An 18,613-nucleotide genomic window follows, 5' to 3' on the forward strand; every position below is an offset into this window, starting at 1 on the left:
TTATCAGTGCAAAGTTCAAAAGCCAGCATCTCTGATGGTATGGGGGTGTGTTGGTGCCCATGGCATGGGTAACTTGCACATCTGTGAAGACACCATTAATGCTGAAAGGTACATACAGGTTTTGGAGCAACATATGCTGCCATCCAAGCAACGTCTTTTTCAGGGAGGTCCCTGCTTATTTCAGCAAGACAATGCCAAGCCACATTCTGCACGTGTTACAACAGCGTGGCTTCGATAGTAAAAGTGTGCGGGTACTAGACTGGCCTGCCTGCAGTCCAGACCTGTCTCCCATTGAAAATGTGTGGCGCGTTATGAAGCGCAAAATATGATAACGGAGACCCCGGACTGTTGAGCAACTGAAGTTGTACATCAAGCAAGAACGGGAAAGAATTCCACCTACAAAGCTTCAATAATTAGTGTCCTCAGTTCCCAAATGCTTACTGAGTGTTATTAAAAGGAAAGGTGATGTAACACAGTGGTAAACACGCCCCGTCCCTACTTCTTTGGAACGTGTTGCAGGCATCAAATTCAAAATGAGTGAATATTTGCAAAAAACAATAAAGTTTATCTGTTTGAGCATTAAATGTCTCGTCTTTGTAGTGTATTCAACTGAATCTAGGTTGAAAAGGATTTGCAAATCATCATAATCTGTTTTTATTTATGTTTTACACAACGTCCCAACTTCATTGGAATTGGGGTTGTGTGTGTGTGTGTGTGTGTGTGTGTGTGTATATATATATATATATATATATATATATATATATATATATATATGTGTGTGTGTGTGTGTGTGTGTGTGTGTGTGTGTGTGTGTGTGTGTGTGTGTGTGTGTGTATGTTATATATTGTCGACATCAGTAAACTTCTTGAATGGATTGTTTCACATCAAATCACTCTGAATGACTTTTGCAGCTCAATGTCTGAATAATACAGAAATTTTGAAAAATTGGTGGAATTAATCTTTAAATTTGTTTCCCATAGAGCACATGTGTAGTATGCTACTTCATTACACACACCAGATTCAGCTCATCAGCTAATTAGCAAGACCTTCATGAACTGAATTCAGAGCATTAGATGCGAGTGAACGCTAATCTCCACAGCACTTTGGTTCAGAAGGTCCTCGGTTTGATATGCCTGCCATAGAGGATGTGTTGTCATGTTAAATTAGCAAGACGTAATTTGACCAGGAGTGTTCAAACTTTTGCTCACATGAGTTTAAGAATTGGCTATTACCTTGAGGTTTTTGATGGATTTTAATGCTCATGATGGATCACCAATTTGAAGGCCACATAGTGGTTGGTGTTACCAACAAGGCATAAGTATAGTTTGGTTCCATTAACAATATGATAAAACATTGACACCCCACCCCAGACTTTCATCGCACCTATTTTCATGTAACAGCCCAGTAAATTTTACAATGTCCTTAACAGGATAAAAGTTTGTGAGACATCTCATCTCATAGCCAGTGGAATGGAGGCAGAGAAGATGCAGAACAACAGAGAATAGAAGATAAATGTGTGAACAGATAAACAAACTGGACATATAATCAGTATGAATACCAGCTGTCTGACGTTTGATTGACAGGGTTACCTCCTCTTAGCGCTCAGCACGCAGGTGAAGGAAAAACAGAAGCAGGAATATAAGTATCTGACAGGAGGTGCAAAATATGGAGGTTTAGGTGGAGGTAGTGAAATATTAAGAAAGGAAAGGTAATGTATACAAACAGGAGAGCATGACAGTTCTGTAGAGCACTCCATCAGAGAGAAAGAAGCAGAGAGGAAAGGAGAGAGACAGCAATGCATAAAGCACAGAGAACGAAAATGCAAACGTGACATAAACAGTGGAGCCGAGGGAGGTGTGAAACAGAAGGAAAAAGCGGAAGCACGGCAAGAGTTGAGACAATGAAGAGGTGAAAGAAGCAGAGACAGCAACTAAGGGTGGCCATTGGGGGTGGGGGGGTTGGGGGTTGAGCGAGAGCTAAATAGAGAGAGAGAGAGAGAAAGAGAGAGCAGTGAGTAGCCTGGCTTTCCTGTGTGTGAATAATTCATCTGTGCTGTGCCTGTGAGGCTGAGCCTCCGGGGGGCTCTTTCCCTCGCTCATCTCCCCTCACTCATATCACTCAAGCCTGAATAAAGACCTCGCATCTCCGCCGCTAAATTCAATAACCCTGCCTTTGATCCCGCACCAGCCACGGCACCGGAGCTGTCGGTTCCCATACATATTGCTCTTATTTGTCTTGTAGCTTCTCCACAGCCTTCTAATGAAAGTTTAGAAGCCAGATTTGTAGCATTTACCTGTTTTAGACTTTAGCTGAAACGGAAATAATAAGAATGTCATAAGAGAAGCTCATTATACTTTAACTTTGATGCATAACATTTAACATGAACATCATATTGTCACAGTCCAAAAAAACCTAATCTCCAAAATGGTAGCTTTACAGGAGGGGACAAAACTGTTCTTTACTTTTAATGGAAATTAACATAAATATTCTGTTGGTCTATTTTGATGTAAGGTCAACACTTGCTGAGCGTTTTCAGGCAAGAACAATATGTTGTCATTAAGATTAAGATTAAGTGCCCCTTATTAGTCCCACAACGAGGAAATTTCACCTCCACATTTGACCCATCCATGCAGTGAAACACCACATACACACTAGTGAACACACTTGTCCTGAGTAGCGAACAGCCCTATCCACAGTGCCCAGGGAGCAGTTGGGGGTTTGGTGCCTTGATCAAGCTCACTTCAGTCATGTACTGTCAGCTCAGGGGGTCGAACCGGCGACTTTCCAGTCACAGGGCTGGTTCCCTAACCTCCCTGCCCCTCATAGGTTATCATGGCAGGTTATGTCTATTAACAGTGTCATGTTTGCAGAACTAGTCATAATGTTTGTTGTCATAATATGTGATATCATGATGGCCAACTACAGTATAATTAGCAAAAATGTGCATGGGATATCAGCTGTCATGACATCAAACCTTATTGCTTCTATCATAACTGTCATTACGATCACCTGTAATGGTATCTGGCACTGTTATTTTAATGGACACAGTTTCTCTTGACAACTCATGACAGCAGTACATATCTGCAAGTGAGAATGTATAACAATATTTAGTCCTTTCTATTGGTCTGTTCATCATGAAATATTTAGACAGTATAAAGGGCAGCTAATACTTTCAAATGGTACCAGAAACAAACACTTAAACTGTGCTACATAGCATTGAAATAACCATGCCATAAACATGTATGACAGATATCTGATGCTGTCATGTTAATGTTGAGACACATTTTGTTCATTAATAGTTACCTGAAATAATAATAATAATAGCAAGCAAGCAAAATTTATTTATAGCGCTTTTTACAACAGGTGTTGTCACAAAGCAGCTTTACAGAACAATCAGTATTACAGAGAGAAGAGAAAAGGAAAGAAAAGAAAATCCGGGTCCGAGCCCCCATGAGCAAGCCAGCGGCGACGGTGTCAAGGAAAAACTCCCTAAAAGAGGAAGAAACCTTGAGAGGAACCAAGACTCAGAAAGGGAACCCATCCTCCTAAGGTCGACACCAGATAGCAAACATTATTAGTATGAAGTATTATAGTAAAGTGGGAAAAGAAAAGATCTGAGGGTGAGGACTGCACAGCGCTGTAAAGCAAGAAGCTCAGTGGTGGTCAAACCAAAAGTGGTGGCTGTGTCTGATTCCCGAATATTAACAGGAAGATTATTCCAGAGCTGGGGGGCTTTGTATGAGAAAGCGCTCCCCCCTGATGTAACTTTATTAATTCTAGGTACCAGTAGTAAGCCAGCGCCTTGTGATCTAAGTAGGCGCGATGGTTCATAGTGGGAGAGAAATAATAATGATAATAATACCTGAAAGTAGCACTGTGGTTCTGTCTGAAAGACAGGAGGCTGAGCTGGAGGTGGCGGAGATGAAGATGCTGAGATTTTAGTTGGGAGTGACAAGGATGGACAAGATTAGAAATGAGCAGATCAGAGGGACAGTGAAGGTGGAGCAGTTTGGAGATAAAGCCAGAGAGGCCAGGTTGAGATTTTTTGGACATGTGTTGAAGAGGAATAGTGGATATATTGGGCAAAGAATGTTGGAGATGGAGCTGCTGGGTAGAAGGAGAAGAGGTAGATCTCAGAGAAGGTTTATGGATGTTAACATGGAGATGGTTGGTGTGAAAGTAGAGGAGGCATTGGTTAGGGCAAGATAGAGGCAGATGATCCGCTGTGGCGACCCCTAAAGGGAGCAGCCGGAAGAAGAAGAAGAAGAAGAATACCTGAAATGGTAATGACAAATGCCCTGATGTTTGAAGCCATGACAGCTTATATCACATGCTGACTTTTGCAAATTATGACAACAAACATTAGGACCAGTAATGACAACATGATACTGTTGTATTACTGAACATAACCTGTCATGACAACTCATGACGGCATAAGATATCCGCTATAACCTTATGGCAAGACTACGTGTTATGTAGCATGATTCAAGTTAAGTGTTGATTTAATTTTGTTTGTGTTTTCTTTGTTGTTTTTTTGTTTGTTTTTTTGCACCATTAAAATGAAAACTTTCTGCCCTTTACATTGTGTAAATATTTCATGATGAATGGGCCAATAAAAATGGTTTGTTACATATAGAGACAAAAAATGAGGTTTTGTTACAACAACATTGCCACTGTTGTAAGAAAACCTTGTAACCCCTTGCGTTTCTTTTTTTCTTTAAACGCTCCATCTGCTCTTTACATTGTATAAACATTTAATAAAGAATGGACAAAAAATGGTCCACAATACCTGTAACTGCATCAACATTAAGATGTAAGGTTAAGAGTGCTTTCTTTATGTCCTGAAAAATACCTTTTTAGAAATGCAAGGTTTTGTTACAAGTCATGATATTTTCCCTTTTAAAAAAAAGCTTCTTTTTCTTGCTTACTTTTGAAACCATTTGAAAGCTGCTCCTACTGCACCTGTGTGAATGTTTGAAAAAAAAAAACCTTTAAAGTTACATTAATAAAAGTTAACTTAAGAAGGTTTTTGCTTCTCCCACAAGGCTGTGAGGTTTTCTTATGATATGATAGTGAACTTACCGTATTCTACTCATCCTCTCTTTTTGTAAAACAGTTCCATTTGTTTGGCGATACCACAGAGAGCGAGAGAGGGAGAGCGAGAGAGAGAAGGCGAGAGAGAGAGAGAGAGAGGCATGTAGGCTCTGGGGCTTTAGTTCAGATGAAGGCTCTCTGGTGGGTGAAGAGCCCTGAACCCCTGGGGTCAGTGTAGCAAAGCCTGGACACTGTTTGATTAGGAGAGCAGAAGCTCCGTGGGAGAAAGACGAGAAGAGAAGTGAAGCAGCTCTATGCATCTCATCAAAGTGGCACGGAAGTGTTAGTTTAGGGTAAAAAAAGATGAAAGAAAGAGAAAAGTGTAAAGTTAGAGAGGATTAAGACAATGCATAGAATGTAAGGAATAGATTTGTACCATGAAACAGTGTGTGACCTTCATGGAGGTGTCCCTCTTCACTGTGTCTCAGACAGATGAAGGAGGGTCTGATTAGCAGCGTGGACTTTATGTTTAAATCTGTCTTGTGTTGATCTAAAATCACAGACTCTGTGTGTGAGTGTTCATCCTGTTGCTGTGAGAAGCTTTCTCTGCTCCGCTTGAGGATGCTTGTCACGCTATGATGAAAAGGCAGCACAGAGGAGATGGAGATGCGGTCTCTGGAAAGAGTGAAAGACAGAAGGATGGGCGGAGTGCTTAGAGCACTGATCCAGGAAGAGAACCCTCTCCACCCTCCCCCTTCTCTCTCTCTCTCTCTCTCTCTCTCTCTCTCTCTCTCTGTCTTTCCATTTCTCCATTTTTCTCTCTGTCCATCTCTCCTCTCTCTCTGCATGTCTCTCCTTTTCTTTCTTTTTGTTATTTCTTTTTCCTTGTTTTTCTCTCTTTTCCTAGCTCAACCTCTCTTTTTTTATTTCTGTTTCACTCTATTTCTCTCTCAGGCTTTCTCTTTGTCTCTTTCTCCTACCCTTTCTATCCTTTTCTATCATTTTCCCTTCATTTCTGTTTCACTCTATCCTCTCTCAAACTTTCTTTCATGTCTTTCTCCATTTTGTCTACTTTTCTTTTTCTTTATTTTTTCTCGTTATATGCTAATCTTTGTCACTCTCCCTCTTTTTATTCTTTTTATTTAGTCTTTTTTTTCTCTGTCATTTTTTCTCTGTCTTTTTGTTTTTCTTTCCTTTTCTTTCTCCCTCCTTCCCTCCCTCCCTTGGATTAGATTAGGGCTGCACAATGTACTATACTGCATGTCAGTCATTTTTGCTGTCAGTATTGGCCTTTGCATGCTTTGATAATAATGTTGCTATTTGTAGCAGTTCTATTGATCTAATGAGCTCATCCACAGAAATGTCCTCTGAGTGTGTGTGACATTGACTAGTCTCTGGTCTTTCTGATGAGTAAGACTGATAAACGTAAGATTACTGATAAATGACAGGCAGTAACACTCATCTGATGTGAAATATATATCATTTCACTGTGAGAAGGCAACAGTATGGGTTTGAATGAATGTGTTACTGATAAAAAAGAAAATGGACTAAAAAGAACAACATTTGAAAATCAAGCAGGGAAGTTACTGATGCTCTCAGGACAGTGGACAATGGGCCACTTAAGAGTCTAGATAACACAAAAAGTGTTTGGGTTTACTTCGATAGTGCAAAGCAGAAAATGCAATCAGCTTCTAAGACTGAATTTTGGAGGTGTAGAGAAATATCCCCTGGCATAAAACTATATTCTGCAATTGTGCAAACAGTGGAAAAACTATATTCTGAGAAATTTCATATTAAATGTAATCATTGAGGCTTCTTTACAGTTTATTGTTAAATACATTTCTGCTTTTTTCCCGATGCTGACAAATGAATAAATTGCACGTGAGGACTGTTTTATTTTGAATTAATCAATTAATTTGTTTTTTTGGACAGATATTTTGCAGAGATCATCAGTTGTAGATAAAGTCAGCTGTGTCTTCTTCTATAGTTCTTTTTATTCCCAATTTTCTCTTGTTTGGTGTGTTTTTTTTTTCCCCTCAGTTTTCTCTAATTTGGTCAGATCCCCTTGTAGGAGCAGTCTTTTCCTTTGTTGCACAACTGCACTAATTACTGTTAGTTATAAGGTGGCAAATGGTATTTTTAGCCCAGTCCAAAGCCTGCATTGATCTTTGTTCATTCATTTTACCTCTCTGCATTTCCACAGTGGCCTTGCTTACTGTTTCACTCCAAGACATGTCTTTATACACAGGCACAGATCATTGCACTAAGCCCCCTTGCAGGAACACCTGAACCTAGACTGCATTATGTAAGACAGTCTTTTGTCTGAGAGTTGGAAAAAAATACCCCAAAGTTCTCTTTCGAGCAGATGCTTTAGCTTTTCTGTTGCAATGTTTATACTGGTGGATGACAAATATGACTCCTTTTTTTTTATTTGGTGTTTGTACCCTGGCCATTTCAGTTTCCTTGGCTCCAGTAATGGACTGGAGCAGATGAAGCCATCAAAATGCTGCTGCCACATTGGAAGGCCCCATGAAAATGCTAGCACCCTGGGGACAAAATGCTCCTGTAACTTAAACTTCCATGAACAAGCCCTCTGTAATTTAGCCATGCCTCCCTGACTGATGTGTTTCGAACATCAACAGCTGTCAGACGCCAGCCATTGTTACCCCACCCCCTTTGCTCAGACTCCTGGGGGGTATGTAAATTAGCCACTTTACTGCTGCTGTGTTGGTGGTGGCTTTTGTATTTTTCCTCTAAAAAAAGTGCTGCATTATTTTCCCGCCCATGCATTTCCTACAAGGCTGTGTTTTTTCAGAAGAGATGTATGATAACATATAAACATACAGCCTTTTTCATAGCAGCTCATGCCACCTCTTGTTACTCAGACATACAGTACTGTGCAAAAATCAGAGACCACTCTTTGTTCTTTTCATTCCCAGTCAACACAGCCGTTATTTTATATATTTACAAATTACATTTTTAGCATCAGAAAAAAGCATATATTTTTAACATAAATTCAGTATATATTTAATGGGAAATTACACACCATCTTCAGCAACTGCAGGGATATTTTTTCACACCTCCAAATTTCAGTCTTGGAACTTGGTTGCATTTTCTGCTTTGCACAATCCAAGTAAACCCAAAGACAGCCAATGATGTTGACGTCTGGGGTGGTCAGTCCATTGTTCTGAAAACACCAGCAGCTTTAATTTGTTTTCTTGACAGCTTCTTGACAGCTACACATCCTTTCAGACTCATAGTGTTAAGTTGTCTTCTCACAGTGGAAGGATGGATAGAAACACCTATGGATTTTTTTCAGATCTGAGGCAAGAGTGGAGCTTGATTTTCTCCTCTCTCTCAAGGGTGAAAGCTTTCAGTACTGTTTATTTGATGGGAACAGTGTTGGTGGTCTACCAGGTCTTGCACAGTTGCAATTTCTCTATATCTTTTACTTATTTTCCAGTTAATCAGTCCACTTTTGGAAACTCACTTTTCTTTGACTTTCCTCTTCCTTATACAAGTGTATTATTATTATTATATATCTAATCACCTCAGTAATATATTCAGAAAAATGAGTAACTTCTATGTGATGGCTGTTTGACTGTAAAGTAAATAAAGACTGGCACCTGACTTTTTCACAGTGCTGTATGCACAGTTACTTGCACAAATAATTAACGCATTTAAAGCTTGAGAAGTATTTTATGTTTTCTCGTGCAGCCCTATTGTTCAGTATGAAAGGGTCTTATGGTACATCACTGAGTGCAGATTTGGTAGAAACAATGATTTCACATTATTTGTTTATAAACACATGTATAATTTACACGCAATGAAAGCATAGTGCTTCTACAGTGTTTGTGGCAGCTCTTTAATGCTTGTTTCCTTGTGTTAAGTGAATGTAGGCAGTCTTATTAGAAGCCTGGCAAATGTTAGTGGTCCAGCATGAAGTTGCATTGACTGTAATAGTCATTTTCGCAATGCTCACCAGCAGCATGTTATTATCATTATGGCAAAGCCTACATAATTGCTCTCACTGCAGGGAGCCTTATGACCTGTCATTTGAATGTCCATTACTAGGCTATTCTCCGACACATCAAGCTAAATTGAATAAAACGTGCTCAGAGTAGCAGTAAGTGCAAAATGCAGAGCCTGCGCTGGCTGTTTTAATGGCTCCATCACTGACACACAGAGGGGCCATGAGAAGACCATAATGAGACTCAGATACATTGGTGGAGTCAGGCCTAGAGTTCACAGCCTAGCCAACCACACGACCATGAAGGAAACAGGCCGAGGGTGCATTCCTAACAGATTTTTGTGGACGAGGGTGAAGATGGAGAGGAGCATGAGAATTGCATTGAGAGGAGATCCCCTCCACCCACTCCAAAGTTCAGCCGATTCACTGCAAACCTCTCTGAGCCTTCTCTAAACACTCAACTGAAATAAACCAGAGCAGGGCAAACCATTTAATACAGCAGGGCTCGAAATAATACAACATTTTAAAGAGGCAGAAAGCCTCTCTGGCTAAATTTGACTTATTGCTTCTGAGGTTCCAGGAACTGTTTGTTGGAATTGTTATTGCAAAAATGTGTTAGATTTGTGTCCGTCCCATGTGGCTTTGTTATTATTTGCGTTACCCTCCTGTGTTTCAGAAAGCCTAATCTTTGCTTTATTTTCTCATGCATGAGGGCGATCCCAGAGTCAGAGACGTAAGCTGTGCAAATGAAAAGCACCTTTTGCAATGCAACCACTTCCTGGCACTGTCTTTTTGCAGGTGTGTGAGCGTGTGCATAGGCGTGTGCAAATGGGATCAACTGTGCTCCCTCTCAGTGTGATTGAAATGGTAATTTCTTTTCTGAAAAGATGTTGTAGGTCTACTCCTAAATCCCTATCTGTCCAAGTTCTCTACAGACTCAGAACTGTTTAAAGAATTGTTATGGTTGTGCTTTATTGATGTTCCCACATAATGTTTTGTTACCTGAGCTCTCTCAGTTCTTCTTTCTTCGTCACACTCATATTTATCTCAAAATCTTTAGGTTGCAGAAAATGTATTGCTGTATTTCACAGCTTCTTAATTTACTCTTATATTAACTCTGCGCTTACCCTCTGTCTTCCTCTATGGCCCTTGCAGGGCACCTACAGATGCATTTCACTTTGTATTTGCTGTGTTGTAGTGGAGGGCACAAATATAACAGTACCTGACTTACGTTTCCTAAGGTGTGATAAGTTGGTGCAGACAAAAAGCCCCAATTTACAATACATTTTATTCAGTATTTCACATACTGTACTGCACTAGAACCAGCCAAAAGACCTAATTATGCTCTCTCTGTAATGAAACAGGCTGCTGTTCAATCAGGTTAAGTGCTGGTTGTTTAGGAGAAGATAGAGCCTGACTGCTTTCCAAGCTAATTTTATCCACTATATGTTTAGAAAAGTATATCATGATGTAATTTATCACGGTAATGATCATATTGATCACCGCTACACATTCCTAGTGCAGGCTAGCATTGGGTATTTTCAGTCATGTTCCTCTTGCTTCCACAGCTTAGGCTGCCCTCCTGACAACTGGAAACTGTTTGAGATTAGAAAGAATTGATGCACAGTAAGCTTGTGTTTGTTTATTAAGCCAAACCCGTACAAATGCCCAAGAAGAAAAGAAGACATGAACAGGTCAGTTTAAACAGCTTAAACCTTTCTATTATTCCTTGTTCTTTCTTTGCACAGTGAGAAGCACCAAGAGGCAGTGACCTTTTTGAATTGTGTCCAAAAGAAGTTGAAGTTATATCATGGATTTACAGCAGTCTTTGACTTTCTGAGTGGGACACACAAGTTTTAGGACCTTTCAAGTACATTTTTCCTATTTAGAAGTCAAAAACTTCGTAGTTACAAGTGAATGCAATCCCACCCTCTTATCATTTTCCCATTACACTTTGGAAGAATGAATTGGCACAAGCACCGTTCTGTCACTGTTTCAGGCCAAGACAGTACATTGATTTTCTAGCCAGGTGATTTTAATTAGCTGTTTGTAAGTAACTGTCCTGTTGTTTTTGTCTTCTGTGGCTTGAGCTTTGGTCAGCACTGTATCAGTCATCCAGCTAGCTGTCAGTCTTTAGGCCAGGCCTGTCTCCAGTTGATAAGAGCACAGTCAATGCCTGTGACGCCCCTTGCAATTAACCTCTTTAATTAGCCATTTGGCTATGCAAACAAACAGACTTGGGAGAGTAAAGTGAGCCAGGGGCATACATGCTACAGTGTCTGACTTTTGTGTGATGAATGTGTCTATTGAGTCATACATCTGATGTATTGTTCTGAAGTGAAAGAGTATCTGTAATGTGGGCAGAAAGCGTCCCTTATATGACTGCGCTATAGTACCGTTTATTCTTTTTCTGCTCATACTGTTCGAACTACTGAAAAGCATCCAGTTGTCTTGGAATGGTTTTGAATGCTTGGTCAGTTCTTTGGCCATGCAAAGTCACACAGAGATGTGATGTGGCCTGCTGCTTGTTTCACTGTCTCTACTCTAGTTTCTGGCTGCTCAAAGAGAGAGAGAGACAGAGAGAGCCTCGCTCCCTTCCATGCTTTTTCATGCTGTTAGAAGACAATGCACACTGACGCTAACTGCATTTGTGCATTAACAACACCCTTGAGGCATGTCTTGTTTGAACATGTATGCCTCCATCACTATCAATAACCATAAATAACAGTTTCTATGGAAACCCTACGGCATGGAGGCGATAAGCAAAGGGCCCTGCTAGCTGCCTGGTGCTTGCTGTATCTAAAGCACACTTCTCAGTAGCACTTAGGGGCCCATAGTTAAAAGTGGGAATCCAGTATAAATAGCCAGTGTTAGTTGTGTGGGAATGCAATAGGAAATATAGGTTTTAATGCAAAATATGCTATGATCATCCAATGTAATCAGAAAACAGAAGCTGTGCACATGCATACATAACAGACGGTTGTACTTCTAAAATGTAAAGAGTAATTGGTTAGTTGTCTGTTGTTCCCAGTGGGCCTTGATGTGAATGAATGGAGAGACGTAAATAAGAAAGGCAGGCAGACGTGAGGAGGCAGGCTGGTGATAAGGGCCTCCGCTCTAAGCCCAGCTTATGCCTCACATGCAGGCAAAATGAATCTCATTTGCTGAAAAGAGGCTGATATTAATACCAAGGGGCTCAGAAATATGCAAAGAAAATGAGCTATTTTTGCCGGGTGCTTCTTTGAACGTAGCAAGGCCCTTTTTTCCCTTAGCAATAAATTTGAATGCAATATTCAGGCACTATTTTTAGGTCGCAGCTTCTTTTGTCGAGGTTTCGGGCTGTACCGGTGAAGTCTTTTGTCTAGTGATTGCATGGTAAGGCTCTGGAAAGAGACCACACTGGAGAGTTTTGGTTTGTTTTTTTAAATGTGTTTATTTTCACTTTATGAAATGGTATTACTGTATCTTAAAATGATTCTGCAAAGCACAGTTTGTAACTGTGGTACAGATACCCAATGAGAATCTTATCAGACATGGATTCTGATACATTTATTCATAAATGGAGTTCTTTTTATATTCTAGATCTGGCTCCTACCGTGCATCTGTTTGCTAAAAGTGGGGAATGAGGGAAAGTCTCATGAGCCACAGCATTATGAAAATATGATCCCATCCCCTATTCTCAAATCTCCTGGCCTGTAGAGGGCTAATAATCAACATAATACCTTTAATATGACAGTATATTTATATATTTGGCATGATGCTTTGAGTTTATGTATATATATATATATATATATAAACCCCAATTTGGGATTTTGTGTAAAACATTAATACAATGATTTGCAAATCGTTTTCAACCTATATTCAATTGAATACATGACAAAGACAAGATATTTAATGTTCAAACGGATAAACTTTATTGTTTTTTTGCAAATGTTCACTCATTTTGAATTTGATGCCTGCAACACGTTCCAAAGAAGTTGGGACAGGGGCAACAAAAGACTGGGAAAGTTGAGGAAAGCTCAAAAAACACCCGTTTGGAACATTCCACAGGTGAACAGGTTAATTGGAAACAGGTGAGTGTCATGATTGGGTATAAAGGGAGCATCCCTGAAAGGCTCAGTCGTTCACAAGCAAGGACGGGGCGAGGTTTACCACTTTGTGAACAACTGCGTGAGCAAATAATCCAACAGTTTAAGAACAACGTTTCTCAATGTGCAATTGCAAGGAATTTAGGGGTTTCATCATCTACAGTCCATAATATCATCAAAAGATTCAGAGAATCTGGAGAAATCTCTGCAAGTAAGCAGCAAGGCAGTAAACCAACATTGAATGCCCGTGACCTTCGATCCCTCAGGCAGCAATGCATTAAACATTAGACAGGCCTCATTCTGTAATGGATATTACCACATGGGCTCAGGAACACTTCAGAAAACCATTGTCAGTGAACACAGTTCGTCGCTCCATCTACAAGTGCAAGTTAAAACTCTGCTATGCAAAGTGAAAGCCAGATATCAACAACACCCAGAAACACCGCCGACTTCTCTGGGCCCAAGCTCATCTGAGATGGACTGACGCAAAGTGGAGAAGTGTCCTGTGGTCTGATGAGTCCACATTTCAAATTGTTTTTGGAAATCATGGATGTCGTGTCCTCTGGGCCAAAGAGGAAAATACTGTCTGGCGACATCTTGCACATCTGTGAAGGCACCATTAATGCTGAAAGGTACACACAGGTATTGGAGCAACATATGCTGCCATCCAAGCAATGTCTTTTTCAGGGACCTCCCTGCTTATTTCAGCAAGACAACTGAAGTTGTACATCAAGCAAGAATGGGAAAGAATTCCACCTACAAAGCTTCAAGCTGGGGCAGTCATGGGCTGGAGGTTAGGGAACCAGCCTCGTGACCGGAAGGTCGCCGGTTCGATCCCCAGAACCGACAGCACATGACTGAGGTGTCCTTGAGCAAGACACCTAATCCCCAAATGCTCCCCGGGCGCTGTGGATTGGGCTGCCCACCGCTCCGGGCAAGTGTGCTCACTGCCCCCTAGTGTGTGTGTGCTCACTAGAGTGTATGTGGTGTTTCACTTCACAGATGGGTTAAATGCGAAGGTGAAATTTCCCCATTGTGGGACTAATAAGGGTCACTTCAACAATTAGTCTCCTCAGTTCCTAAACGCTTATTGAGTGTTTTTAAAAGGAAAGGTGATGTAACACAGTGGTAAACACGCCCCTGTCCCAACTTCTTTGGAACGTGTTGCAGGCATCAAATTCAAAATGAGTGAATATTTACAAAAAACAATAAAGTTTATCTGTTTGAACATTAAATATCTTGTCTTTGTAGTGTATTCAGCTGAATATAGGTTGAAAAGGATTTGTAAATCATCGAATTCTGTTTTTATTTATGTTTTACACAACGTCCCAACTTCATTGGAATTGGGGTTGTGTGTGTGTGTGTGTGTGTGTGTGTGTGTGTGTGTGTGTGTGTGTGTGTGTGTGTGTGTGTGTGTGTGTGTGTGTGTGTATATATATACTTATTCTTATAGAGTATACTTACTCACTTATTTATAAATATACTTTGTGTATATATATATATATATATATATATATATTTATAAATAAGTGAGTCATGATTAAACTAACATGCACAACCTTTCAAGCTCCAGTTTCCTGAGCGTGAGCAAGGCACTCTGGGCCTCTTGTGGCCCAGGGCTCAGTGATGGGTAGCCCTCCAGCCTCGCTGGGCCCTCCATTACCAGCTTAGTGCCGGTCCACAAATTTCTGTTATTCTTGTGTGGCTTCATGCTGGGCAGGGATGTAATTCCAAACAGGGCCCAGCACGCTTATTAGACCGGAAATATTCCCTCTATGCCGTGTGCTGTGGATGCAGCCAGATGTCATTCTGTCTGTTTTCTGTTTGGCTTTGTGTTCAGTCTGCCTAGACCTGAGCACAGGCTTTATGCCACCAGGGGAACTTTAGAAAGGTTAATCAGACAGATCAGAGCACACAGGTGCACTGGAGAAAAACAGTGTAAACAACAGTTTTAAACAGTGTAAGTTTCTTGAATATAGGCAATATATCTTATATTTCTAATTGTGTTATTGTTGCAAGACTACTCAGCCTGTTACCAGACATTTGTACTTATTTCAAGTAATATTATTAAGTGATGTCATCTTATCAAGTAATTTAAGATCAATTTATAGTAAAAATACAAATGGGTTTAATAATCCAGTAACATTCCTGAAACATTTATATAATGAGAGATATTAGATATATTGCCTACATTTAAGATATACTGTTTTAGCAATGTGAGAGCTTCAAAACATTGTTTAACACAAAAAAATGTGTATGTATAGTACTGTGCAAAAGTCAGAGACCATCCTTATGTATTTAATTTCCAGTAAAAAAAAAAAAAAGGGTTTTAAGTAGAAGTTCATTCATTTTTCAGCATCAGTAAAAAAGAAACATCACAAACATGTATTTAATAGAAAATGACACAGACACCTCAACAATATGGTTTCTTTTTTCATAATTTAGTGTGTCTATAGTTTGCAATCATAGAGCTGAGTTGTCTTCTCACAGTGGAAGGATGAACAGAAACGCCTGTGGATTTTTTTTTCAAATCTCAATGAGTCTCAATGAGTGGAGCTTAATTTTCTCCTCTCTCTCAGTGACAAACGAAGATATGCTTGTCTGATGCTGTGGGACCTTTCGTGAAGGCAGTGATCATATTTTTATCACATTTGGCATTTATTTAAGCCAAAAGCGACCTCAAGTCTACAGACGTGTAGAAAACTCAGTGCAAGCAGAGAGAATCATACATCCCTCAGTTACCTAGACCATCCCCTCTCTCACACTTGTTTTTTGAATATGGACCTGAAATGACTGATTTGGAGTGACAAGACAGGTCGGGGACGACGCTAGAACATGCTAAGTTATCAACAGAGTTCGTGTTAGTTCTAGTCTCTCTCTCAGATTGCCCTCAAACCTACTATTATTCCACAGTGTTCCAGTGTGCTTTTCACTGAGTGTGTTATTGAAAAGCACATTTTACACACTGCGTGCTTCAATCCTCGCAGGCTCTGCACTGAGCCTTTCATTAAGGACATGTCGCTCTGTTCTGGAATCAGTGCAGCTGCCAACAAGAAGTGACAGCGCAGCCAGACAATGAGGGCGTGTGTGGAGGTTGTGTCTAGTGTGGCAGCCTCGCTCACCCTGAGTGCTCCTTTGGCCCCTCTGCCTGCTGCCTTCAGTGAGCGATTTCAGCCTGGCCGGCCATTTATTATACCCACATCCTCTGTCTGCCAGACACTGATGGGAGGAGGGTGTGAGGAGAGGCTGGAGGGGTTCACAGCTAGTCCCTGACCCCCATATTCACAAAGCCGTATACTGATTGAGTACAGTCCTAAATAGAGTGCTACATCACTGCAGTGCACACACAGGTTTGAGTGGATGAGCGAAAAATAACACACATGAAAAGGTAGGTCCTCTTATGCAAACTAGTCTGGTATTGGATTTTAAGGTCAGTTAGTTATACAGTCACTGGATCATGTTTCAGCTTATGAAAAAATTGTTAGGATTTGATGTACTGATGGAGTCTGTCTCTATGGGATATTTACACAAAATGACCTTTCTTTCTAGAGGGACTTTGAATTGTGTTGCAGTATTGCCCCCTGCTGGACATTTTTCTCAACACTACACTATATTTAACACAAAGGAATTCAGAATCAAACAGTACAACAGAAATACCAAATATAGAATAGACAAGATTTAAAAATAAACAGAGTTTGTACAGCAGGGCCTAACTGATATACTGGTGGGCAGATAATATGTGCCATTTTTGACAGCTACACATACTGCAGATAACAGATTTACATGCACTGAATAATCCGATAACTGCAGAAAATGATTTTGTTAGTAATCTGACCAATGCCTTTGCGTGGACTTGAATAATCAGATAATGGTAAAACTCCAGGTCTACATGAGTCAGACAGTAATCTGAATTCTGCTATGCAACTAGCCAAACAACTCACAGAAAAAAATGTGATATAAATGTAATGTGAAACTTCATGCTGCATTTTTTTAAAACACTTTACATGAAAATATGAACATACATCATCTATAAGATGAAGAATATTTAAATCCTTCATTTCATCAGGCATGTAGTTGGTATCAGTGTCACTCTATAAGCCATCTTGTGGTAACACTGCTTGCTTATTTTCTGTACTGCAGTGTGTTTTCACACATGTGCAGATTGAAAAATCTGAACGAAATTGGAGTAAATTGAGTAATTTGAGTAAAATTGAGTAACCAGATTTCTAGGCCATACTCTAAGCTAAGACATCAGAGAACACTGTTTACATGACTGTTTGACTGATCAGATAACTGCACAAATCCGATCATGATCAGATTATTGAGTACATGTAAAGACACTCAATGATAAGTCCAGACGTTTGACAGTTCTAACAGTATTACACTCAATATGAGACATTTCATATCAGCTGGTATGTACATTGTATGGTTATGGTATGCATAGTTGAATTGTAGATATGTGTACATGTGACTATCAGTTACAAACAGAATGTGAAAGAAATGACCTGTAGAGTTGAGTCACAAATATCAGTGATATATGCAATTATAAATATGTACAGATAAAGATGTGGAGTAGTTGTTGCATACATTAACATTATAAGTGTGGTACTGTTATATATAACATGACGGCAAATCCAAATGATTGCAAAGGTAGGATGTAGAAGGGGTTCTTGCTTACACCGACTTTTCAAAACATCAGCATAATTAAATGGTTGAGATTAAATGGGTAATATGACGAAACATTTCATATCACAATACTTTAAGACCTTTTCATGTTACACATTACGTATCCCGATAATGAGCTTTGAAGAAAAAGAAAAAATATAGTAGGGTCACAAAAACCTATGAATACAGTGACTTTTATTGCATCTTCCACTATTTTACTTTTATCAACATTTCAGCATGTATAAACTCAGAAGGCATGTAGGTTCACTGGTTGTTTTAAATAGTAAATAACCTTATCTTTGAACTATAGACATCGCAAACCATGGTTCCTATCACCAACACTGTAAAGTCATCTGAGTTTGAAAGTCCATCTCACATCAAACCACTCCTAAGACTAAATTATGCAGAAGAATTGGTGGAATTCTGCTTCCTGGTCTCAGGAATTGTTTGCCATCAAAAACGGTATCACTTGATGTGTTTTGCTACAAAAAGTACTTTGTTCTTTTTAAATCCAGAGTGATACATTTCTTCCTGCTGTTTCTTGTAGGGATCAGCAGATTACTCTAATGTTCAGGAGCTGAAATATTTAGACATGGTGGTGTGCGAAGCTCTGAGACTGTACCCACCCGGATTCAGGTATGATTTCATCAACCACATGCTCAACTAATTTACACAGCTACTTGTTTTTTTCCTCTGTAACTGCAAGTTATAATTCTACTGCAACGTATAACATTTATATGCCAAATATAGCGACATTCGAGCAGTAACCACACACAGCAACCTTCACTTTGATTAATATTTTCAGCAAATTCCAGTCTTCTGAAAAAATCATTTGTGTTCTCATGTTGCTCTTCTG

General features: G+C 39.8%; 1 protein-coding gene across 4 annotated transcripts in view; it reads left to right on the forward strand.

Annotated features, from left to right (window-relative positions):
• tbxas1 (thromboxane A synthase 1 (platelet)) overlaps positions 1-18,613 on the forward strand; it is an 88,562-nt gene that overhangs the window by 67,651 nt on the left and 2,298 nt on the right. For all 4 annotated transcript variants that reach the window (XM_017683788.2, XM_017683866.2, XM_017683938.2 and 1 more), the window contains one exon: positions 18,305-18,393. In XM_017683788.2, the coding sequence (XP_017539277.2) occupies positions 18,305-18,393 (89 nt within the window). The remainder of the gene's footprint in view (positions 1-18,304; positions 18,394-18,613) is intronic.

The sequence above is a fragment of the Pygocentrus nattereri genome, chromosome 7, assembly GCF_015220715.1.
Source record: "Pygocentrus nattereri isolate fPygNat1 chromosome 7, fPygNat1.pri, whole genome shotgun sequence".
Classification (NCBI taxonomy): domain Eukaryota; kingdom Metazoa; phylum Chordata; class Actinopteri; order Characiformes; family Serrasalmidae; genus Pygocentrus; species Pygocentrus nattereri.